A 26,513-nucleotide genomic window follows, 5' to 3' on the forward strand; every position below is an offset into this window, starting at 1 on the left:
TGATCCGATCGGTCGGTCACTACTGACCGACCGACCGATCGGATCGATCTGAGAGGTGGCAGGATGCCACCTCTATTCTGTGACACAAGGTGGTGATCGGGTGCTGTGTAGCACAGCACCGATCACCACCATTCCACATGCTGTCCCTCGCTACCTGTCCCTCCATGCTTCCTGTCCCTCCATGCTGCCTGTCCCTTCCGTCGCTTCCGACATGCGACTGGTGGGGGGGGGGGCGGGGTTGGAGGTGGCACCACTCGGCACCACCCCCGGAAGACTCAGGGAAGATGGTGTGATGTCACCATCTTCCCAGCACTGCACCGCGGCGGCAGCGATCGCGATCCGACATGTCGGTCTTTACAGACCGACAGATCGGATCGCTATGGGGGATGGCACGATGCCACCAATGCGCCTGACAGAAGGAGGGGATCGGAGCTTCCACAATCAGCATCGATCCCCTCCTTCTATGCTGTAAAAACGCTGATACAGCGTCTTTTAACTATTACATTGCTGCAATCGGCTGGTCTGAATTGACCAGCTGATTGCAGCGATCGTGGGCATGGGGGGGGGGAGTGACCCCCCTAGTCCTTGAGGGGAGATGCCCTGCTGTCAGGGACAGCAACCATCTCCCCTTGATCACTGTGTCTGTAGACACAGTGATCATTACAAGCCATGACGTAATAGTACTGCATTTTGCGGGAACTCACCTCCCGCCATGCAGTACTATTACGTCAAATGTCGGGAAGGGGTTAAGAATCAGTGTCATTATGAAGTACTGGTACAGCATGTGCATATAATTAACCCAATATGGTTTTTGTTTTGAGGATCATCATCTTCATAGTAGCTTATAGTTCCTGAAAGGGGATTCTAGATTAATGTAATAAGCTTTTTACTTGTATTAAAAAATGGTTTTACAAAGTCTTCTCACACTGCTGCTTGCTGGCAGAAAGTGTCTGTGTGTGAGCTGGAATGCTGGGGGGGGGGGGGGAATGGGCAGGAGGCAAAGAGAGACTGCAGCGTGCAGACAGAAGAAGCTATTCATGAGAAGATCTACCCTAGTCGGAAAAAGATTTATAGTCGGATCCCAGGTAATCAACTTGTATACACCAGGACTGATAGAGTCAGGCTGGAATTGGGTCTAGGAAATGCCATATTTTTGTGAATAACAGTGAATTAGAGAATCTTGTTTTTTTGTTATCCTGAGTATATTTAAGAATCCTGTCTTCGTGGGAATACCTCTTTAAGGAGTAATTGATCAAAATATATACATGCAATTACAGTTGTAAAATAAAGCTACTATATCAGGATGATGCCTTAGTGCCATATTATGGTAAAGAAAGAGTACAAAACAAACATTTCTAATGACACCATGGTAAAGAAAGAGTACAAAACAAACATTTCTAATGACACCACGGTAGAGGGCCAAATAATTACATTGTTATCTCCCAAAACACATTTATGAAAAAATCCCATATTACTGGTTTCAGTACACACTTAGGCTACATTCACACTGCCGTGAGCCCGCCGAACCGTAGTACGGCGGGCACACGGCAGCGCGGGGAGAGGAGGAGGAGGTGAGCGCAGCTCACCCCTGCCCCTCTCCATAGGAATTAATGGCGCACGGCGCCGTAATACGGGGAAAGATAGGACATGTCCTATCTTTCCCCGGGCTACGGAGCGGTACGGTGCCGCACGTGTGCTGCACCGTACCGCTCCCGTACAGGGCCGTGAGCCCATAGAAGTGTATGGGGGACGTATATCGGCCGTATATACGTCCCCCATACTGTAGTGTGAATGTAGCCTTAGGCTTTTGATGCGGTTATTAAAGATTAGTGATATAAAGGTTCTTTGCCTACGATGCACACTGGGTTTTAGTTTCCTAAACTGAATCAATAAAACTGAATAACTGTTTTCACATGTGGCATTTACATTGCATTTGCCCAATTACATTTCTGTTAATGTTTGCACTGTTAACAGAATGTTAACATTGTGTATGTATTGTCTTAGCATTTGTGTTCTGTAAACACAAATGTTAATAGCAATGTAATTAGGCAAATCTTCTCTCCTCTAGTGTTGCATTGTGTTTCAAAACGCAATGTAAATGACACTTGTGAACACCATGAAAAACCATGTAGTCATTAACGGGATCCCTCGGGATTGGACTTTTTTATATTGGCCCCGTGGAGTGTGGAAATAATAACAACATCCTATGCTCACTTCCTTTCTGTCACCGCCAGTCTGTGTATAGACAACCAACGTGACGTCACATTGACAGTAGGCACCCACTGTAGCCTACAGGTGAGGCCAGTATTCAGCTGTAGCAGATGTGCTCTGTCATTGCCCTCGGTGAAATGAGTCACTGGCCTGGAGCTCCAGAGACAGGTAAGTATAGGTTATGTGAAAACACATCCTGATCATGCATCTCTTGCAGGGCTCCATAGATATTGTCAATATGTGCTGTAAGGCTGTATTTACATCTCTGTCATGCTTCATGTATTATAAGGGATTAGGTACCGGGGAAGTCGTCTCCTGGGGTAGACAGGCACTTTTTTGAGACACCACAACGTCACAGTCAGTTTGGTTCAACAGGCCGTAACCAGTTTTATTTTCAATAAAAATATAGCAGAAAAACAAAGGACTAACAAAAATATATCCCAGGCCGTCTAACTATACCAATAACTATACATAAGGCTCCTGACTACCAGAGACTCGCCTACTGCCCGGCCTCCCGGGTTTTCCCCAGGTACAGAGAGCCCTGAGTGTCATCACTGGTTTCCTTAAATTATCCCAGTACACCTGTAGACCAGGTAATGAGAACAGCCAATAACCGGTCTGTCCGGAAGGAGTGGGACCCACCCTCTCTTCCCCACTCCAGCAACAAAGGTCCCTAGTATACATCCTGGTTGCTCTCTAGAAACGTGTAGATGTGAGGAACCTTGGGGAAATGTATCCCCCATCCACCACTTCTCCAGACACTCTGTCACAATATTTATGTGGCAATAAATGAACAGAAAAATCTGATTTGTATGGATCCCTTATATGACACAAACTAGGCCTGCAGGACCCCACTGACTATGCTTGTCTTGTTTCTTAACTTTTACATTGACACTACATTTCAGCCCTTGTAGAAGCCTTTATATGTTCAATATTGGGGTAATGTTGACGCTAATAAACAAGAGATATGAATCTGTACCCCATTGGATCCTGCTTGGATTCTAGGCTTTTTGCTGCCAGAGGCGATGATGCTACTTTACACACTTGTGTTTAGTCAATGACACAAACATTAGTGACATCTTGTATGTGTTACCTTACAGGTGATGATCTGACCAGGAAGAGGAATTCTTTAGGATTTCTCCTGGTCATGGTTTTTCTGTGCTGAATTCATGGTCAAACATCTTCAGCTCTATGCAGCACAACTTCACACTGCGCCCCTAAAAATACCACAGTCACTTACAGTATAATAGATTGTGTTCCTAATATATATTGTATATATATTATCCTCCAGTCCCGGCGCTCCCCCGCAGCTCCTCTACCACCGGCAGTCTCGTCCTCTGTATAGTGCTACAGGCCGGGGTGCGTGATGACGTCAACACACACCGGCCTGTGTCCAGCAGAGTGGTATGCACATGCACAATATATCTTAATGGCACGGATGTAATTGATTTATTCAAGTAGTACAGACTTGCCAGCCATTGGTGAGTTCGTACTACTAAAATACCGCCTCTAAAAGGGTCTTGTCAAGCTTGCGGGTTGTGGATCCACTGGACCACTGCAGACGATGACTCAAGTCACTACCTGGGACCGGGACCGGACTGGTACCCGGTTTTCACCAGAGTCCGCTGCAAAGCGGGTTAGACAAGCTGCGGCGTGGTACCACCAGGTCATTCCTCAGGCGTGAGTGTTTTGCAGTGGCGGCCAAGGTTGAGGTACAAGAACGGCAATAAATCTCGTAGTCAAGGTCCAGGCACAGGGTCAGGGCAGGCGGCAGAGATGCAACGTCAGGGTTCAATCCGGGGTCAGCAACAGGAGGTCCAAGCAGAGGGGTACGGGAACACAGCACACAGGACAGCAGCACGGAGGATCACTGCTACATGGGAACACAGAGGAGCTCAGGTAACACAGGAACACGGAGGGACACAGGAACGCAGGCGCCACAGGAACGCAGGCTAATCGCAGTAAAGCTTTCTCTCTGTGAGGCACAAAGATCTGGCAGGGCTTGCAGGAAGAGGCAGGCTTATATAGATTTGGGCAATATGGCCAGCGCCAACTAATGGCGCGCTGGCCCTTTAAAACTTGAGAAGGAGCCGCGCGCGCGCCCTAGCAGTGGCGGGGGCTGGGCAGCACGGGTGAGCCCGCGACCTGCGATATGGGTCGCGGGACCACCCGTGACAGGTCTGCAATCTGCCGCCTCATGGCAGATGCGGTCCTGGATCCTGCCACTTTTCTATACTGTAAATATGGATAAGGCATCCATCTTTCGGATAGTCCTGTGGATTTTGTATTTGGACTATCCTGGAGTCCTGTCGCATTCCCTATCTGCTTGTTTTTAGCCTCCCATAAAGCTTTCCTGGCGTTAGACTTTCTTGCCAGAGATTACTTTGTTGTGTGGTTCATTTACTATTAATAAGTTGTTTGGATTCATCAGTTGCCTGACTTGGACTATTTCATGTCTCTTTTGTATTTTAATTCCAATCTCATTTGATATAATTTTTATCTTCGTATCTGTTTTGTACTCTAAACGTTTCCCTGTCTCCAGCCTATCTTACAGTAGCTGTAAGGAGAAACCAAGGTCACCTCTTCACCCAGCAGGAGCACTCAAGTCCTGTTGGCAGGTTCTAGTGGGTTCTTCTTTTTCAGGGTGTCTTATCCACTGCAGACAGGTTGCAAGGACTGTCACAGGGTGAGTTCCCCATCACTTGCCTTGTCTGACTATTTACACCAAGTCTGGTTGTGGATACTCCTTTTGCTGGACTGGTTTCTTAGAGTATAATTACAGCTCCATCAGATTTCCATTATGGTCTATGAGAGTTTTTTTTTCCTGGAATTTTAAGCAAAATCTTAACAGTATCTTCGAATCACATTTTTTTATTTAAATGCCTAATTTGTTACCCATTGTGTAGATTAATGGCGATTTTTCCATGGCTCAATAACACAGATTTATATTCTATTTGCTTTTATTTAAGTAGATAGTAGTATCATATACACACACGCTAAACACTAAATATGAATGACATAATAAGGGAGATGTAACCATGTGGCACAGGTTCCTTCTGTTTTCCATAATGGCATTTTTGACTGTGGGCACTATTTTCCATTGCAGCGTGTAGTCTGAATCCGTCGGGTTGTCTGACGGCCACCTCCCACCCTATGTCGCATGAAAGTAGGCGCAATTGTGGCAAAATCCGATCGCGTGCACCAAACACCCTGTTAAATGCGGTGCAAAACGGAAATCGTCGGGAAACCGGGAAACACGGACTGCATTAGCATTCCTGACCCTTAGTAAATAAGCCCCATTATTATTTTTTTGACAGATCGGACATTTTGGGACATGACGATAAGTAACATTTTTATTATTTTTACTGTCTATATTTGTATCGGTTCTAGGGAAAGGGGAATGAATGTAATTTTTAGGTATTTTTTAACTATTTTTCAGACCCCCTAGGCTACTTTAACCCTATGTTGTTTGATCCAACCATATACTGCCATACAGTATTTAGGGATTTTGCACCTCATCTATTACAATGTGCAAATCGCATATTGTAATACATGAGCTAAAATCATATAGCCTCAGTTCGTTGTATGACGCAAGGCGGTTATAGTAATCGATCGCAGCCTCCTGATTCTTTCTCTTGGGATTCTTGAGACTTTACCACATACAATCCTGCCTTATGTGCTAATATTATGAATCCATAGTAATTGTTATTATATCAATTCATTTATCTATTATTTATCAATTTATTGCACCTTCATTTTCCTCCCATTGGAGTCACAAGGGAATACTCCCATAAGCTGCAAGTTGTTGAGACTTGGGAGTTGGTGGAATAGAGATATCAGGGCTCAGTTGTAGGAGAGTATTATTATGAGAATAAATCTTGGCAGCCTTACATCGAGAGGTGAATTTATCACTGCAAGTGCTGGAATACCCGAGGTTAGAACAGTTGGGGCTCAAGGTGCCATGTGTTCCAGCCTGGGGGTACCATTGCTTGTGATTTAAATGCAGACTCATTCATATTAATGAATGGAGACAACCTCCCAGCTACATCTGCACATGTAGGATAATGTATCTAACTTATTCCATCATTTAATGTGATTTATGGAAACCCTCGGGATCACATGATATTATCACAAAATCCAGAGCACATTCAGCTAATGACTGAAGATTAACACACAGTTTAACTTTGTCCCATATTCTAAAGTATGAAAAAGTGAGGTAAAGGTTACTGGTATCACCCAGTGCTTCATCCTCTATGATGCAATCCTGCATTTCACTGTCTGCAGCCTCTAGTCTGAGATTAATGTGTAGAGTATTAACCCTGAGGAGTCAGGGAATGAATTCTGCATTGTTTATTCTAGTGATGTAAGTGTTTTTATTTTATGAACAACTCCCAATTCAGTGTAGATTAGTCAGTTTATGGTGCAATTGTCAGGGGTGCCCCTGCGACCCATGACTCGGGTCACCGGTGTACCTCCATGTGGCCTGCTGCACCTGCTGCGCCAATACGGGTTCCAGCAGTGTCTCCTGCGGCTCCTCATAAGGAGGCCCTAGGAGGCGGGGACACTCGCTCGCCGGCTCTGTAAAATTTAAAGGGCCAAGGCGCCAATAATTGGCGCTGGCCAGCCGCCTTCCCTGATAAATTCCCAGCCCCGTCCTGTGTTCCCTGCCAGATCTTTGTGCTTCATAGCCTCAGAGAAAGCTTGTCTGATGCTCTTTACGATTATCCTGATTTCCCGTTGTGACCTTGATTCCGTTCTGAGTTTGCTCCTATGTTGCCTGTCCTGACCTCCTGCTACGTCCCTGACTCTGATCCTGTGCTGCCTGTCTCGGCCTCCTGCCTGTCCCCGACCATTAGTTTGACTTACGATTCTGTACTTTGCCTTGGGACTCCGGCCCAGGTGTCACCTTCCGCGGTGGTACAGAGGATCCACTACCACTGATCCTGACAGAAATCTAGTAATAAGCTGGAATGGTCAAATGACATATCATTATTCACAAACACAGAGAATGTGCATATGGTTTCACATACAAGGTGTAACAATAAGGTCAGTGCAGTGGAATATCTTGTGAAATACACATCAAATCATAAAACTTAAAATTATACATCAAATATTTTAAAAAATATATCCAATGTTCCAAACTCAGCCCTCAACCCCAAACTTCTGGGGGTGCGGCAAGGGTCAACTTGAAAATCTTGAGTGCAGTTTTGGATTCCCCAGGAAAAATGACATTGATTTGACATAGGTCTTTTTCAATTTTGGTGACAGATGCCGATGTTGCCAAAAATCTAAATGTGTGCAAAAACTTTAAAAAGGGGATATTTCGATAAATACAAATCAGATCGAAAAACCTAAAAATAGACGTATGCAGTATGTTTCTAAAAGCTACCCAATGTTACCAAATTCGAGCACTTAATACAGAGCATTCGATATTTGAAAACTTTGTAGGCAACAAGAAGAATCCACATCTTCAGAGGGGAGGAGACTTAAAGATATCTTTTAAATCAGCATAGGAGTGCTTTAAATGGGAACCCCCATTTTTTATTGCAGATTTGGTTTTCCAAGGAAAAATTACATTGATTCAAACTATGATTCAAGTCATTTTCATTGACAGATTGCCAAAAAAAAGGTTCGAAAATGGGGATATCTTGAGAAATCCACATTGGAACGAAAAACAAAAACATTTGTAAAAAATATCTCTTAACCCCTTAACGCTCTGCGCCGTAGCTCTACAGCGCAGAGGTATAAGGAGTGTATGAGGAGGGCTCACTGGCTGAGTCCTCTTCATACAAAGGTGGGGGTTTTTGCATATTGCAGAAAACCCCCACCGCTAATAACCGCGGTCGGTGCCTGCTATTAACCCCTCCGTTGCCGCCGGCAAAGTCGCCGGCGGCGTTTAAAAGACGGCAGTGCGCGGGCGCCGCCATCTTTGTTACGATCACCGCGCCCCCAAATGTCATCGGGGGGGGGGGGGGGCGCGATCGGTTGCCATGGTAGCCTCGGGTCTTCGTTTGACCCGAGGATACATGGCTTCTGCACATCCATTACAATGAGCCTGTAGCTCAGCTATAGTTTCATTAACAGTTTTGGGAAAATGAAAGCTGAGTTCCGATTGGTTGCCATGGGCAGTTCTGCTCTGAGACATCTCCCTATGAGTGTCTGTATATAACAATCCTGTCTCCACGTTATATATAATTATGCAGCCTCATTCCCTTCAACGGAGAAGATATCCCGCACCACGCATAGCATGTGGACAGCTGCGGGGCTATTTTATGTAATGTAAATGCGGACATGTTATCCCTCATCAGGAGGTATCCAGGCATGAAACGGTTACAACTGCTTCCTGGTTACACATAGACACGCCTGCTGTAACGATGGCCCCTCCCCTGTGCTTCAGTCAGCCAATCCTAACGAGCAATAGTGCTTGTGGCCCCGCCCATCCTGTCAGATCGAGGCTTGGCACGCGGTGCTGTGTCTCCTGTGTCTCGGGACTGTCACATCTGAGGTTTCTACCTGAGCGATGGCTTCTTCTCTGCGCTTTGATGGTCGGGTGGTGCTGGTGACTGGAGCCGGGGGAGGTGAGGACTCGTCAGTGTCATATACAGCGTGCAGTCCCCTCATTGTATGGGTGCACCTGCAGAGCTGGGCAAACTTTGCATCTTCAGCTCTGTTACAACTACAACTTCCACTCTGACCTGATGGGAGTTGTAGTTCTTCCACTGCTGGGGGTCCATAAATTGCAGAGCTCTGATTTGCAGCCTGCACAGTGTATGTCAGATATTGGGAGTAAAGGGCAGGGAGAGCTCTGGTTATCACTGCAGAGGATCAAGGATCCAAAGAGCAAAGGCTGAGTGCTGACATGAAGCCTAAGGACACCGGAGCGCTATGTGCTTATCACACCTGAGTACATTGCCACACACATCTTGCCAGCTGTTCACACTTGTGCTTTTCAGGGAGTTTTTAAAAAATTATTTTAAATCGAACTATTATTCCCACTGTGAACGCATATCCCCATCATTGTCCCATCATGGTGGAGCTTCATCAGTATGAAGAACTTTAAGACACTCATAGACCCCACACTCATGATCACAGTTGGTTCTCCTGTGATTGGACATTAGGTATATTTGATGATGAAACCTACCCGCTCCTGTGTTGTTGTTCCCAGTCTCTGTTTCCTGATAGGGTTATGTGACCACTGCTCAGGGGCCTTTCATTGACCTGATATACTCATTTGTTATCTGCAGTCTTTACAAATGTTGGGATCTGATGGCAAGATTTAGAGACTACATACAAAAAAACCCACACACAATTGAAAAAGCTATTAAAAAAACTAATATTTATATATATTAGTTTAAATAGCTTTTTTAATCATGCATGCCAGGAAATTTCCTGACGCACATGCTGATTGCTTGCGTGAATGTATAAGAAACCAATGTAAATGTTCAGCCATAATAGAAGTATAATATAGCAGAATATCATGTATTATAGCAGCATTATAAAGTGTGGGAGACAGATGCTGCTATATGGCATCTGTCCCCAGCCTCTGCTGTACGTGTACTGTGTTATTTCCTCCAGTGATCTAACTATATATGGAGACGCCCTGTATATTCCTGGCTGTTCCTGATGTTCATTCCTCCTCCCTCTTTCGGGAAAAGGGTCTGAACCAAAGAAGTATCCCATCAAAAACAAAATGTGAATGTAACTTTAATTTGCATTATAATCTCCGTCACAAGACCTGCTCAATATATTTTATATGGTAATTAGTGTAGGCCAAGAAAATAAATTAACAAACTTATATACGTGTGCGTCTGGGTGTACATGTACCAGAAAACCAAATGAATGTTTTGAGTTGCAATCTATGGGCAATAGCTTCCCCTCTATAGTTAAAGCAAATCTACCATGAAAATCCATCATGATAAACCAGGGACAGTTATACATAGATCCAGACATTAGTAATCTTATATTTGTTATCCCTGGCCTCCTTCCTTCTTAAATCAACTCACTTCAGCACACAATGGGTTGAAGTGCTTCTGCACAGTGTAACGGCCTGTGGAGCCACAGCACGTAGGGTCTCTGTAAACGCCCCCCTTCAGACTGATTAGTATTATTTTAAAGGTAGATTTTAGAAGTAAAGAGGCCATGGATAGCAAGATTACCACAGTCACAGTGCCTGGGTCTATGAGTAAGTGTCCCTGGTTTATCATGATGGATTCTGATGTTAGATTTCCTTTAACTCCTTCACGCACCAGGATGTACTATTACATCTTGGTGCTGTGGGGGGTGTATGGAGAGAGGTGAAAGACTGAGCTCTCTCCATATACAGCGGGTGTCGGCTGTACAATACAGCTGAAACCCTCCTGTTACTGCTGCGGCCGGTGCTGGCACCGATTGCTGCAGTTAGTATGTTAAGCCGGTTGGCCAATTGCATTTCCCCCTTCCCTCGACTTTATCGTAGGATGGCTATGGGGAATTGTTAGTGAAAGTATATTGGAAAATTATAGAACTTTTTATTACACAACCAATATCAATTATTTGCCGAAAGTGGACAACCCCTTTAACAAATAGGATACTATAAACCAGTGATGGCGAACCTTTTACAGACCGAGTGCCCAAACTACATCCAAAATCCATTTATTTACCATGAAGTGCCAACATGACAATTTTATACAGCAACTTACTTCTACCTGTTCTTCCACATCCTCCAATTGTATCGGCCGCCTGAGGCCACCAATACAGTCTCTGTACAGATACCAATACAGTTGAAAGAAGGAGGGCAAATTCAAACTATCATTGTAGCTTCTTTACAGGGTCTCTCTGTACAGGAAGAATGGTGGGTCCAACAAGATGACCCCCAAAGATGATGCAGTTCTGTCAACATCTTCTTCTTACTTTCCCTGCAGTTCCAAACACCCAATAAAGTGTCACTTTAAAATAGCGCTAAGAGCTGTGTTTGGTGAACTCTGTCCTTGGACAATGGCCTGAGTGCCCGCAGAAAGGGCTTCGAGTGCCACCTCTGGCACCCGTGCCATAGGTTCGCCATCACTGCTATAAACTATAATATATATATATACTCTTTTTACTGTCAGATAGCTCGTCTGGCAATAGAAAGCCTGGAACGTCCTATCCTAAAAAAAAAAGGTAGACATTGATTGCTACATAGTTGGTAGGTGCAAGAGAAAACATGGCAGCTCCACTTGAAGTGGTGGAATAACGCACATATCTGATTACCCTCTGTGATATAATAAGCTGCGCACCTGTGTGACCATAGGCAGATTTCTGTCCACTGGATGTAGACGTAGAAGCTTTCTATAGAAGGACAGCAAGCAGAGATCTAGAAAACCACGAGGAATTCATACAGAAAGTATACATGCGGTCTCCTACTTAAGGACACCTGACTTTACAGACGACCCCTAGTTAAAGACGGACCCCCCTGCACCCTGTGACCTCTGGGGAAGCTCCCTGGATGCTTTACTATAGTCCCAGATTGCAAAGATCAGCTGTAAAGTGTCTGTAATGAAGCTTTAGTGATTATCGTTGGTCCAATTACAGCAAAAAAAATTTGTTCATCACTGTGGCAAAAAATCTTTTTGTCTGGATCTACAATTATAAAATATACAGTTTCGACTTGCATAAAAATTCTACTTAAGAACAAACCTATAGACCCTATCCTGTATGTAACCCGGGGACTGCCTGTATTGGAAAATTGTAAAACTTTTTATCATAAAAACAGCAACATTAGTTTGCTGAAATGGGAATACTCCTTTAAACTGTGCACACCAACGAGATATGTATATGGGATTGTGTGTGTGACCACCGGATAAACATTTGCTAAAGATGAATAAACATTTACCTTTTATAGCAAAAAATAAATAAATCCTCACACAATGATTCACATGAGTAGTGATAAAAAATGGAGAAGATTAAAAACATTAAAAAGAACTTGTAAGCTATACACAGACTCCAAGGCGACAACGCCAATGCGGCAACTTCCCAAAAGGAGCCCTTGGTCTTTGGTCAATTCCCCCCTGAATGTTTGAACACACCCTTTGGCTCCCCCAAGTCTGAGGTATACATTTATTCTTTATACTGGTTTCCTGTTTGTATAACTATTACTCTGCAGGTCTGGGCTGCCACATAGATAACTTGCATTGCACATTCTCAATGTGAGGCCCCTTGCACACGAACATATATAAATGGCTAGCCACCAGCCACATTCACATTAACGGGCAATTAATCATTTAATTAGCCAGATTAACCACCACACTTTGTACATCAGGCGGCCATAATGTAAAAGATTATGCTATCACTGGAAAGATTTACGGCACGGCCACCTGGCTTCTTATGGAGAAAGCAGGGGTGAGGAGCACTTGCCTCCCTTCTGCACCCGGCTGTCTGCTACGCCCGCTTATGGCCTAGGTGAGCACACGGCTGTCTGCAAGAGGCGTTATTTTGTATATGGGACAGCTACATGTATGCCATGTAGCACCTTGGCGGAGAACTTATTGGGGGACATTTATTATATGCTGGCGCCCCCCTGCTGGCCGTGCCTCGCTTCACACTTGGTATGGAGGTGGTATAAAGCGGGAGCGAATTCCAGTTACTGGCCGCTTCAGTAATTGTGATTATTTCAGGGAGTGGGTGCACAAGTGATGAATACACAATGGGAGACATCTATCAACAGTGACCGGGGGGCTCCTTTTGAAAGGTTGCCACGTGGACTCAACCATTTTAGGCGATGTATAGCTTAGCTTTTTAAAATGTTTTTAATCTCCTACCTTATCCCCTTTTTTTTGATTTTTTTCACTACTCATTTGCATCATTGTGTAAATTTTTTTTTTTTTTGCAATTAAAGGTAATTGTTTATTCATCTTTAGTAAAGGTTTAGTCTGTTGTCACACTCGCAATACTCATGTACACTGTTTAAGGAGGACCTGTCAGGTCATTAAAACACTTTAGCTGCTCATACAAAAGTAAGCACTTCCCCAGTTGGAGCAATGTTAAATCTCAAGCTTTATTGGAACATACCAATAAGCTAGGAAACAATGCACTATGTAGCGGTCTGATTGTTGGACCTAGCTTACAGCAGTCCGGCTTATTCATAAGGTGGGGGGCGGTCTGAGCTCCTCCCCTCTCCTCAGCTTCTCCCCCCGGACCGCCCCTCCCACACCAGAGGCTGTCAATGACTGCCAAGCTCGATGCAGCGATCCGATCGTCAGACAAGGTTTACAGTGGTCCGACGATCGGATCTATACGTAGTGTAGTGTTTCCTGGCTTATCAGTATGTTCTGATGAAGCTAGAGAGGACTAGGGAGCCAGTTACTTTCGTGTGAGCATCTAAAGTGTTTTAATGACCTGACTGGTCCTCTTTTAAGCACCACAATCTTCTTTTACTTGTAAATATATTCTCATACAATGGGCATCCACTTTCCATGGTTTTATCGGTGAACATCATTCTGCTTTCCTGTCAGCGGCTGACGGCTATGGCTGCCACCCAGTGAGAGGCAGAATAGGGATTGGAAAACTACCTCTGATATGATCCAAAAAAATGCATCGAATATACCAAAATATTTGAAAGCATTTTTATTGGATTAGTTTGATTTAAAAAAAAAAATCCCTGCATTATCAATCCCTTTAACAAATAGAGTAATATTTAACCCAAAGTTACTAATATATGTGCAGGCGTTTAGAGCAGCAGCGCAGAAAGATCAAAGTGTCATTTTACAAATTATTGTACTTTTGTGTTTGAAACTGAAGGAAAACTATGCTTTTGAGGACTGCAAAATATTGGGCAGGTTTGTGCCCAGTGACATGTACCTTGTATATGGCACCAAATCTTTGATTCCCATCTAATGTGAATGTCTTTGTTTCAGGCTTGGGAAAAACCTATGCCCTGGCGTTTGCTGAAAGAGGAGCCTCTGTCGTAGGTAGGACTGATGCTTATTAAACTTTTTATTTCACTTCTGTTTGACCTTCAGTACAAGGACAGACGTATCTGCTCAGAGGCAAAGTCCAGCAGATATCAGGCCTTCTGATCAGAATTTATACTGGATTTTATTTCTCTATGGGGGCATAGTGCAACGTGCAACAGCACATAATATCTTAGAAGTAATAGCACCAAGGCATTTCATATGCCAGTCTTAAAGGGAACCTGTCAGCATAAAATTGGCTATTAAGCCCCTACCAGGATGTTGCCAAGCATCTTTCCACATTCCTGATTATGTTTCCTTCATTGCCGAGTGTGGTGGCTTCATGAAGATAATCAACTTTGAAGTGAGATGTAAATTGATTTTATAACATTCTGGAGATGGACAATTTGGGAGTGAAGCCCAAGCATTCCTCACTTTGGAAACACCCCCTCTGCTGTGATTGAGATGATGCACTAGTTAATGATGTCCTTGGTCATAGTGGTGTCAATCACAGTCAAGGGGGCCTTCTGCAGTGGCTGGATCTTGACTTTTAAGATGAGCTACCTGTCCCCATCTCTGGATGATGCCACCACACTGAATCTGAATAATTCCATCATGGAATTCAGATTATCATATGGGCTGTGCTGGAGACTTGTAAATAAGCTGGATGCAGCTTCAGGGAAAACGCTGATAGGACTTGCCTCATTTGCATACAACTTTAGGACCTGATTGTGTAAGTTCACAGACATCGGGAGGAGCAATAGTTTTTAATGGAAGTTTATGAATTTTATTTTATTTTTCGTTAATGTGACTGACATGTTCAATTTCAATGTTTTGCTTTATCTGTATACAGTAAGTAGAATGGAGAGGTCTGTAATTTTTATCGTAGCTACACTTCAACTGTGAGAGGCAGAATCCCCCCCCCCCCCCAAAAAAAAAATTCAGAAAATCACAATGTATGATTTGTAAATACATTTTTTGCATTAAATTGCATGAAATAAATATTTCATCACCTACCAACCAGCAACAATTCTGGCTCTGTTTTTCTTTAACCCCTTAAGGACGCAGCCTGTTTGCAGGTTAAGGCTCGCAACTTTTTTTTGAAATTTGACCAGTGTCTCTTCCTGTGGTAATAACTTTTGAACACTGTTACTTATCAAAGCGATTCTGAGATTGTTTTTTCCCCACATGTTGTACTTCATTTTAGTGGTAAATTTTGGCTGATAAGTTTTGCGTTTATTTACAAAAAAAAGAAAAAAATTATGAATTTTTAGAAAAATTTGCCATTTTCGAAATTCAAAATCATCGCGTTTTCAGGCAGATCGATTTACCACCTAAATAACTTGCAGAATAACATTTCCCATTTGTCTACTTTACATTTTCATAATTTTTGAAATGTTTGGATAATTTATTTTGACGTTTATTTTGGCGGCCTACAAATCGAATAGCGATTTTCCGTATTTTCGGAATTGACTATTTTGGGGATAAATACTGTTTGAAATCAAATTTTACATATTTAGCAACAAAACCCCCTATATAACCAACCCATTTTCAAATCTGCACCCCTCAAACTATCAGAAACAGCATTTACAAAGATTGTTAACCCCTTGAGATCTTCATAGTAATTGAATCAAAATGGCAGTGAAATTTAGAATGGTCAAATTTTGTCGGTTATACGTTCATTTAGCCCTAAAATTTACACATTTCCAAAAGATAAAGAGAGAAAAACCACCATAAAATTTGTTCTACAATTTCTCCTGAGTACAGAGACCCCCCACATGTGGACATTACTTGTGTTATGGGGGCACAGCGAGGCGCAGAAGGGAAGGAGCACCCTGCAGCTGCCAGGATTTTAGTTTTCTGGTTGCCCCCTTTTGAAGGCTATAAAATTTTAGCTTTTTCGTTATTGGGGCCATGTGATGCCATTTTTTTTGCGCGATGAGATGCTTTTTCCATTGTTACCATTTCGGGGTTGGTATCACCTATTGTTGAAAATTTTGGAACTTTTTTTGAGGTCATGAGTAGAAAAGCATCAATTCTGTACTGGATTTTTTACTTTTTTTTTTTTTCGTGTTCACCGTATAGCCTAATAATCCTGTTATCTTTATTCTATGGGTCGATACGATTACGGGGATACCAGACATGAATATTTTTTCTTATGTTTTACTAAATTTGCCAAATAAAACCCTAATGTGGGGAAAAATCTATCATTTTTGCATCGCTGTCTTCCAAGTGGCATAACATTGTTACGTTTTTGGCTACAGAGCTGGTTGATGGCTTGTTTTTTGCGGGACATGTTGTTCTTTGCAACAATATCATTCTGGAGTACATATGTTTTGTTGATCACTTTTTATTGCATTTTTAGTGGGATATAATAGGTAAAAATCATAATTTTTGGCGGGTTTTTGACGTTTTTTTTTTTTTTACAGCGTTCATCATACGGGTTTAATAGTTATTTAGTTTTATTCTATGGATTGTTACGGACGCGGTGATACTATATATGTGGGGTTTGTGTTATGATTTAGACTTTTTTGAGCGTTATATGTCTCTTTATATGTTTTGGGGCTTATGGGCATTTTTAGTGATTTATAAAGTAGTTTTTTATTGAAAAACATTATTTTGTACATTTTTTACATGATCCACCATGGGATATGAACAAGCAGTCATCTGATTGCTTGTTCTTGATAATACTCTACAATACTAATGTATTGCAGGGTATTATCAGTGCCAGCCTATGCAGATGCATAGGCTGACACTTTGCCTTTAAGATGACGTCACAGACGCCATCTTAAAGGTAAACCCTCCAGGCTTCTCTGGGGTCCCGATCGAAAACGGTGCGGGGGGGGGGCGATCGTGGGGTAAAGACCCCCAGAAGGCATGTTAAATGCCGCGGTCACGTTGACCGCGGCATTTAACGGGTTAAACACCCGCGATCGGAGCCCACTCCGACCGCGGGTGTTAGCCGGGGATGTCAGCGGTAAATTACCGCTGAAATCCCGCGGCTAACAATGCCGGTTCGGCTGCTATGCAGCGCTGAACCGGCATCGGCTCTGCGCAGTAGCTGTACTGCGCTGAGCGCTAATCGCGGGACTCAGCGCAGTACAGCTACGGCGCAGAGCGCTAAGGGGTTAAGAAGCTACTTCAAGAGAACCTGTCAGCAGAAATTGACCTAATAAACCACTTAATTATGTTGTCAACCAGCTGTACACCTTCCAGGTCATGTTTCTTTCATGACCATGAGTGGTGGCATCATCCAGAAAATCTACTTTGAAATGAGATGTAAATTGGTTGTATGAAGTCAAGGAGATTTTTAACACAGAAGTCAAGCTCTCTCTTCCTCAGAAATTCCCCTTCACTGTAATTCAGAGCTTTCCACTTTGACTTCAGTGTTGAACTCTCCTCCCTCTTGACTTTATGCAACCAATTTACAGCTTTCTTCAAAGTAGATTTTTTTGGATGATGCCACCACACTGGATAATGAAAGAAACAAAAACTAGAAGGTGTATGCTGCCTGACAATATTCTGGTAGTGGTTTATTAGGTCAATTGCTGATAACAGATTCCTTTTATTTGTTACTCTGAAAGAAACAGCATTGTAGTAAACTGATAAAATGTACCAATGTGCGGATTGAGACTGGTATGGGACCTGGTCTGTATCAATATTATAGCCCCTACAAGTCCCTTCCTACATATGTTAATAGAATCGGCTTCTTGGGCAATGGTGTCCCTTCTGTCTGCTTTCAACCTGTGGTTTTGGGACCTTTGGGGTGATAGTCCTTCTCAGTCTAAAATTTGGAGGGTGGTTTCGGTGGACACGGGCCTCCTAGAAGGCTTCGGCCCCAGGTTACCACCTAAACCGCCTACATTCTAATCCACTACTTATGTATGCTTGTGGATTATTTATTTGAATTATTTAGAACTCCTCAACTGCTCAAATACTATGAGAAGTATTTTTACTCTGCCTGAAAAAAGTTTGTGGGACCTCTCTCCCCACCATACTTTCTGAACTGTGTGCTATTAAAAAAATAAAAAACTTGTATCATGTTGTTCCCCTGCCCTCCTTCCTCCACTGCAGCAGGACTTGGGGTGCTCACGGGTCTTTGTGAAAATTGTGCAGGGGAGTCCCCAGGCTCTGTCACACTGTCAATGGCCTCTGGGTCTTTGACTGTGTTAGTTGCAGTGATGGTATATAGCTAGTTCGAGTACTATTACTGGTAGTGGCCTCCTATGGGACAAAAATGCCCCTTCAATTCAGGGCCCACTAACTGGTCCATCAATCCACTACTGTGATGTTATAAATATTTAGGGCTGCTTTTTCCTCTTGACCAATATAACTTTGCATGTAAAATCTCATGATGGACAGAAAATTGATTGACGATTTTTGTAGTAAAGCGAAATTTGAGTAAATTACTTTGCTGCTTTTAGGCATTTATTATGTAAAAACCAATCTATGAGTGACAGGCACAGTACTTATTGTACAAGCGTCAATCATGGTGCTGAATCTGGTACTGCACTTCTGTGTTTAGATTTCATCCTGTCAAGAAATGATCAGTAAAGTTTTGTTAATATCTGCATCAAGTTCTCAGAACTTCGCATAACATACAGTACCCCAATCTTATAATAATTGTTCCATGCCACCTGTTCTTCACCTACTAGATTTTATGCTTTCACTAATGATTTATGGAGCAGGATAATAATCAACCATGACAGAAGCTGTCTTTAGAGGAAATCTACCATCAAAATCCAGCATGACAAACTAGGGACACTTACTCTTAGATGAGATGCAGTGAGATTACTTTAGACAGAGGAAGGGGGAAGTGCTAATGGGAGCAGGGGGTGGGGAAGAAAGTGTAAGAGCCTGTAAATATGCAGCACGGAGGGACCCTGCTAACACCCTAAAGCCTTTCAGGCTAATAAGCATAATTTTAAAAGAAAGGATAGGGTTAACAAATATAAGACGATTACCACAGTCAAGGTGCCTGGATCTATTAGTAAGTGTCCCTGGTTTATCATGCTGGATTTTGATGGTAAATTTCCTTTAAGTTAAAAGAGTTGTCCATCGGAAGTTTAACTTACTTGGCTTCCTCACAAAATTCTCTGTTTAGTCCCAGGAGTTGGCTTTGGTTTAGATGCATTTCAAGAAACTACAGGTGAGTTGTCTGTGCTGCTCTCTCTTCAGTTCTCAGCCCCCACCTTTGTGCTCCTGTACAGCTCCTCCCTCCCCCACTGATGTCAGCTCCCCATGCTGTGAGCTCTGTTCCTGAGAAGGAGCGCAAAGGTGGGGGCCGAGAGCAACCTGCACCACTTGATGTCACGGGAGGGAGCGGAGCCTCCGGTAAAGGGGCGTGGCTTACTACGCAGTCTCCTCACAGGAAGTAGAGCTGTAATGGCTGCCTGCAAGTAGAACGTGTTCAGGTACTGCGTGCATACATGTGTATAGAAGTAAGGGGGCTTGACAGGAGTGGATGTGATAAGGTCAAGGAAGACCTGTATGTTACATGGGACTGCATGTCTTGCAGGTGCTGAGTTGGCATGAGGTGTATTTTACATAGAACTGCATGTCTGATAGGTGCTGAGGTGGCAGGTGTGTGTTACGGGGAATGCATGTCTGGCGGGTGCTGAGGTGGCATGAGGTATATGTTACGTGAGACTGCATGTCTGGTGCTGAGGTGGCATGAGGTATATGTTACGTGGGACTGCATGTCTGGTGCTGAGGTGGCATGAGGTATATGTTACGTGAGACTGCATGTCTGGTGCTGAGGTGGCATGAGGTATATGTTACGTGGGACTGCATGTCTGGTGCTGAGGTGGCATGAGGTATATGTTACGTGAGACTGCATGTCTGGTGCTGAGGTGGCATGAGGTATATGTTACGTGGGACTGCATGTCTGGTGCTGAGGTGGCATGAGGTATATATTATGTGGGACTGCATGTCTGGTGCTGAGGTGGCAGGTGTATGTTACATGGGACTGCGTGTCTGGTGAGTGCTGAGGTGGCAGGTGTATGTTACGTGGGACTGCATCTCTGGTGCTGAGGTGGCATGAGGTATATATTATGTGGGACTGCATGTCTGGTGCTGAGGTGGCAGGTGTATGTTACATGGGACTGCGTGTCTGGCGAGTGCTGAGGTGGCATGAGGTGTATGTGAAACAGGACTGCATAAACAGTAAAAACACGTAAAAAAATGACAGATGCAAATTCAATTAATAAAAAACCTTAAAAAAAAAAAAACGCCTCCCCCCAACACACACCAAAAAAAAATAAACCAAAATTTCTTTTTTTAAAAAAAGCATTTTACAAAGCAACTATCATGGATTTGCAGTGTCAGCTGCAGTCTGGACACTGGAGCTCGGTGGCGGCTGCCACAGTCTGGTCACATGGGGAGGGGGATACATTGTGCGTTAGCCGCAGTCTGGACGTTTGGTGTCAGCGGCGTTAGCCACAGTGTGGTGGTGGGAGGTTTCGGCAGGCCACAATGTGGTGGTGGGAGGTTTCGGCGGGCCGCAGTGTGGTGGTGGGAGGTCTTGGCGGCCGCAGTGTGGTGGTGGGAGGTCTTGGCGGCCGCAGTGTGGTGGTGGGAGCTCTCTGCGGGCCGCAGTGTGGTGGTGGGAGCTCTCTGCGGGCCGCAGTGTGGTGGTGGGAGCTCTCTGCGGGCCGCAGTGTGGTGGTGGGAGCTCTCTGCGGGCCGCAGTGTGGTGGTGGGAGCTCTCTGCGGGCCGCAGTGTGGTGGTGGGAGCTCTCTGCGGGCCGCAGTGTGGTGGTGGGAGGTTTCGGCGGCCGCAGTGTGGTGGTGGGAGCTCTCTGCGGGCCGCAGTGTGGTGGTGGGAGCTCTCTGCGGGCCGCAGTGTGGTGGTGGGAGCTCTCTGCGGGCCGCAGTGTGGTGGTGGGAGCTCTCTGCGGGCCGCAGTGTGGTGGTGGGAGCTCTCTGCGGGCCGCAGTGTGGTGGTGGGAGCTCTCTGCGGGCCGCAGTGTGGTGGTCGGAGCTCTCTGCGGGCCGCAGTGTGGTGGTGGGAGCTCTCTGCGGGCCGCAGTGTGGTGGTCGGAGCTCTCTGCGGGCCGCAGTGTGGTGGTCGGAGCTCTCTGCGGGCCGCAGTGTGGTGGTCGGAGCTCTCTGCGGGCCGCAGTGTGGTGGTCGGAGCTCTCTGCGGGCCGCAGTGTGGTGGTCGGAGCTCTCTGCGGGCCGCAGTGTGGTGGTCGGAGCTCTCTGCGGGCCGCAGTGTGGTGGTCGGAGCTCTCTGCGGGCCGCAGTGTGGTGGTCGGAGCTCTCTGCGGGCCGCAGTGTGGTGGTCGGAGCTCTCTGCGGGCCGCAGTGTGGTGGTCGGAGCTCTCTGCGGGCCGCAGTGTGGTGGTCGGAGCTCTCTGCGGGCCGCAGTGTGGTGGTCGGAGCTCTCTGCGGGCCGCAGTGTGGTGGTGGGAGGTTTCGGCGACTGTGGTTGGGGGGGTTGGTGGCGTCAGCTCCAGTTTGGTCAGTGCATGATGTAACATCACTATAACTGCCTCAATTTGCTATTTAAACACAGAAGATACTGACACATGATTATATAAATAGCGTCTATCAACATTATATACCGCCATGAGTTATATACTTGTATAACTGAAAATTTCATACTCCTTCCCGGCTAAATATACTCCTCAAAAATAGTAAGAGGAGTATTATTACCCTTCTAGAAATGTGTTAGTGCGACCTCTGCCCATGGCACTTGCATTGGACCAAACCCATGGCGCTTGCATTGGACCAAACCCATGGTGCTTGCTTTGCATTTGTAAACTCAATGCAAACGCCACATGTGGAACACATTGTAAGGAGGCAGAGCTGTGTTTGCATCATGTGCCTCCTTATAGTGCAACCCATAATTTCATTCTTTGGCAGCAACGAACATGAGGATGTGTTTTTTGACTTCCAAAGAGGTATATTGTACAGTAAAATGTAGTGCTTATTGGCATATTAAATATATTTCCCTCTGACTTTTTTGATTCTTTTATTTGCTTATTTATGAAACCTATATTTTGGAAGAGGATTAAAGAGCTGCTTACATTTGCTATGCATTAATCATGGCTTAAAATGACCTCATTGAGGAGGCTTATTAATAAGCCATGTTTCTGGCAAGATCAGTAGCCTTCATATTCCTTAAAGATCTTACTGAATAATGTATAGACCATTTAAGACTGGAACACCTCGCCAATTGTTACGACTGCTCTTCAGCACATATGCCAACAATAAATGAGACAATGGCGGGAAAGAAAGCAGGAAACCCAGAGGGGAGTAAGGGGGAAGTAAGGTAATCCTACAACTTGCTGACAATTTTTGGCTCAAAAATAACGCAGTGTGTATACAGTTCTGTATTCCTGCAGAGTACTCCACAGTCTAAGGCTGCATTCACATGTGGCGTTTATATTAAGTACAACAGCTGCAGAGAGAAGATTTGCTTAAATAACATTTCTATTAACACTTGTGTTTACAGAATACAATGTTAACTCATGTGTTAACACATCTTTGACTTTGCCTTTGGAAACGCAAATGTTAACACCAAATTCCCCCTTTTCAAGTGTTTGTATTGTGCTTCAAAATGCAATGTAAACGCCAGGTGTGAACACAGTTTAAGGAGGAGATTGCTGACTGCTTCTTTGTAATGAAGACTTTAGTCCTTATGTAGACAATGCTGAGGGGCTTCGAACCCACCCACTACATCCTCTACCTGATATCAGTCGGTTCATGAATTAGCTGGAAGGAAGGGTCGGGGGATAAGGAGTTTGGGGGGGGGGAGCTTTTGGTATCATATTAGAGATCAGAATATCAACTTCTGCATCAGGCTGATTCTCAGGTGATTCTAAAGAATCGGAGTTGCAGGGAGTTAAGAATTCAATCCTCCCCCCCCATTTTCAACTATTGCTTTAACTGCCTGTATTTCGGGTTCTCTAGCTCACAGAACCAAAAGACTGATGCAGAGAGATTGGGGCACATTTACTAAGGGTCCACAGAATGCATTTCCATCGGGTTTCACAAATCTTTCCGTTGTGTGCCGCATTTAACTGGGGTTTTTGGCGCATCAGTGCGAGTCGTTGAACGATCCAAAGGATTTGGACATCTAACATACACCAGGAAGAAGGTGAACTCCGGCGGACCTCAGCGGGGAAGCAACACATGCAGGATCTCGGATGCACAATCTTGGTGAATCGCGCCGGACTTCATCTTCGTGTTTCCGAGCCGATTTTTCCCTCTATTGCCCCAGAATTTTGGCGCACGCGATCGGATTGTGGCGCATCGGTGCCGACATGCACGCAACGGAAATCGGGGGCGTGGCCGTACGAAAACCTGACGGATTCGGAGAAACCTTACCTTCACCAAGTTTAGGATCGTGCACTCTGGCGGACCTTGGCGGACTTCAGCGCAGCAGCGACATTTGGTGACAGAGTAAATGCTAGAAAGGACATTCCACGTCAGTCTGAACGTGCTGGTGGTTTGGTGGGGTAAAAATTGGTGACAGGTTCACTTCACTAATATTTCTAAAGCACTTCATGTCTATTTTTTCTTAATAGTAGATAAAACAGCTTTTCATCCTCATATGACTCCAGATAGATGACACTTTGTACTTTTGTTTGAGGTATGATATGGACGTGCTTCAATACAATCTACTAAATTGTCCCATTACACCTTGTGAATAATTTTGCGTACCTCCAGCCTGACTCTTGGCTGCCTTTTCATAATGATAATGGTTGGGCTCATTAGCTTATCATATCTCATCTACGGCCGCTCCTTTTCTCGCTTCAAAGTTTCATGATGGCGAGGTCATGATGATTACAATCGCTTAATGAAGAGAAATCTGCTGGGTCTTATACTGCATGGCGCTGTAAAAATGGAGTAAGAATATCCCTCTGCTTATGTAACTTCAATTTGTTCTTTATTGTAGAATATTGAATGTTAATATGTGTGCTGTGTTTTAGTTTCTCCAAATTTTCTTCTTGGTTTGGTGGAGGTCGAGTCTGCGTTCACATGTTCAGTTTTTCTAATGCAGTTTTTGATGTCTAAACCAGAATTGGAGTGGGTAAAAAAGAGAGCAGGAGTAGCGCCTCTCAGTGATATGTTCTCATCCATAATGATCGGCAGCTGCTTTTGGTTTCAAAAACTGCATCTGAAAAACTGAATGTGTGAATGCACTCTTACTTCTGGGACCCACCTACTGATCACTGAATGGACACCTGCTGTGTAGAGTAGCTGCAGCTCTGCCCCTTTAAATGGACATTGTCAGCAGCTTTAACCCCACTAAACTATAAGCAAACAGGTATGAAATTTTCTTTTCTAACCTTGCCTCTTTTATGTACCATCCTGCCCGTTCTTCCAAAGTTCTTTTCAAATGAGTATGGAAGTTTAAGGGTGCATTCACACACGCATGATTTTTAGATGCATAGGTTCTGGCGCATGTGTCAGAATGCCACATATGAACGCACCCTTGGACTTTTAGAGCCTGCGGGAGGAATCTTACTTCAAACATCCCAATTTTTGGTTCTGTAGTACCTTACGGTTGTGTGAGCTACATGATGGTTGTAATTGCAAGCTGAAGATAACGGTTCTGTCTCCTTCTATATCTTAATAGGAGCATTCCAGAAATTAGCATAACTTGTATTTAAATGGATCATTAGAATATAAGCTAATATGTAATTAGTTATTTAAAATTTAGCTCCCTTTAGCAGAAAAATACTGTGGTAATACACTATAATGAAGAATTAAAATTCTACTGACCCTTAAATCACTCTTTTGTCCCTGTGGAGGAGACACGGGGCAGAAGATGGCCACTGGTCACATGTCCCCATCACATGTCCTGCGCCTGCCTGGGCAAGTCATGTGATCATCACTGTTTGGCTGTAGTGGGTTGGTTGCAGTGCATCCTGTATGGCCAGTGTTGTGGTGAGGCATCATCTCAGTGAGGTAATGTGCAATGATAGCAGTTACACATCATTACTATGGTAACAGAGCAAGCATGAGATGGAAGAGCTGTTACTGAGATCTGAGGGATCATGGTAGTTGTAGTTTTAGATGGTGGCCATCTTAGATCTAACCCCACCTACTTTAGAAAGCCCATAAAATTTTGAGAATCATAAAAGCAAACTATTAAAGCTCAGTTTTGTGATTTAATGACATTGAGTTTTGTTGTATTCATTTATTTATAGTATTATGGGATTTTGTATCAGATGTTCATATTCCACAGCAAGTTACCAATATCTGTTTGTGTCAAAGGCATAGCTCGGACACAGTGGGTGACATTTAGCAGTGCTTTTCCTCCAGTTTCTGGCGTAGAAGCAGTGAAAGAATCACAAATTCTTCCACGGTGCAAGAATTTGCGATTCTTACAGCGACTTTCCCACCTTCATGATATGTGGACGTGGAGGGGGCAGGAAGCGGGCGTTCCCATCCCCATGCCTGTGTAATTTTGAGAAACATTTACAGGTTTTTATGCTAAATTATAACAGGTCGGACCTGGCGTAGTTTTGCCCGGAGGTTACGACACCTGCCAGATACATTAAGAGACCTAAGCCTCCTGATGTATCTGGTGGGACTTGAGAAAGAGGGGGGGGGGCCACGTGGCTGCTATCATATGTAGTTTGTTGTGGGGTTCACAAGTCTCATACAGGTGACCTGTCTCGCAGATAGATCATTGAGAGACCTGGAAAACCTGTTTAAACTTATATGTTGTACAGCGTTTTTGATTATCCATCAGTAATGCAAATCCCAGTTGTGTATGAACAGCGCAGGAAAATGTTATTAGCATAAAGCGTCAACGTTGCTATAGGAAAAGATAAATTACTGAAGCTGAATTGCACCACAGGTTAGGGCATATATATGCACAGAATGGCGGTGCTATAATGGGCTCTTTTTATGAGTATCCTCGTAGTCACGTGCAGATGTCGAGTGCAGATTGATGCAAATGACAGCGCTACTTGCCGTAGGAAATTCTTCTGGAGAGAGTTCATTATCCTTGACTTGTGGAAAATACACCTTTGCTTAAACTGTCAGAGCTTTATAAATAATATTAATGCTGCGCTATTCTCAGACTGTAATAGCAGCCATAAAGTGTCGAGGAGACTTGCTAAACACCAGGACATAATTTCTGGATGAAATCCAGGTGCAGCCATAGTGAACACTATTCCACATCCCCAAATTAACATGCAGGTAAGTTATCAGCCAGACTTGTCACTGTAGGCTGATTTTAAAGGCCTGACTCACACTTTGTTCACCTCTTCAATTACATTCAAAGAAAGTTATCTTGTTCATTTATTGAAAGAACAGGAGGATTTTTTCCAGGGCATTAGTGCCTGGGTAGGCTTAATGTTCTTCATCAATCCATATGAATTGCTGAGCAGGTTATTAAAATGCTGCAGTACATCTTATGGACACATGAGG

The 26,513-nt window shown here is 44.1% G+C and overlaps 1 protein-coding gene across 1 annotated transcript in view; it reads left to right on the forward strand.

Moving 5' to 3' along the window:
• Positions 1 to 8,630: 8,630 nt before the first annotated feature.
• HSD17B4 (hydroxysteroid 17-beta dehydrogenase 4) overlaps positions 8,631 to 26,513 on the forward strand; it is a 185,798-nt gene continuing 167,915 nt past the window's right edge. Inside the window, exons 1-2 of the mRNA XM_072141145.1 lie at positions 8,631 to 8,789; positions 14,082 to 14,135. Of these exons, the coding sequence (XP_071997246.1) occupies positions 8,732 to 8,789; positions 14,082 to 14,135 (112 nt within the window). The 5' untranslated portion in view covers positions 8,631 to 8,731. The remainder of the gene's footprint in view (positions 8,790 to 14,081; positions 14,136 to 26,513) is intronic.

This window comes from Engystomops pustulosus, chromosome 1 (assembly GCF_040894005.1).
Source record: "Engystomops pustulosus chromosome 1, aEngPut4.maternal, whole genome shotgun sequence".
Classification (NCBI taxonomy): domain Eukaryota; kingdom Metazoa; phylum Chordata; class Amphibia; order Anura; family Leptodactylidae; genus Engystomops; species Engystomops pustulosus.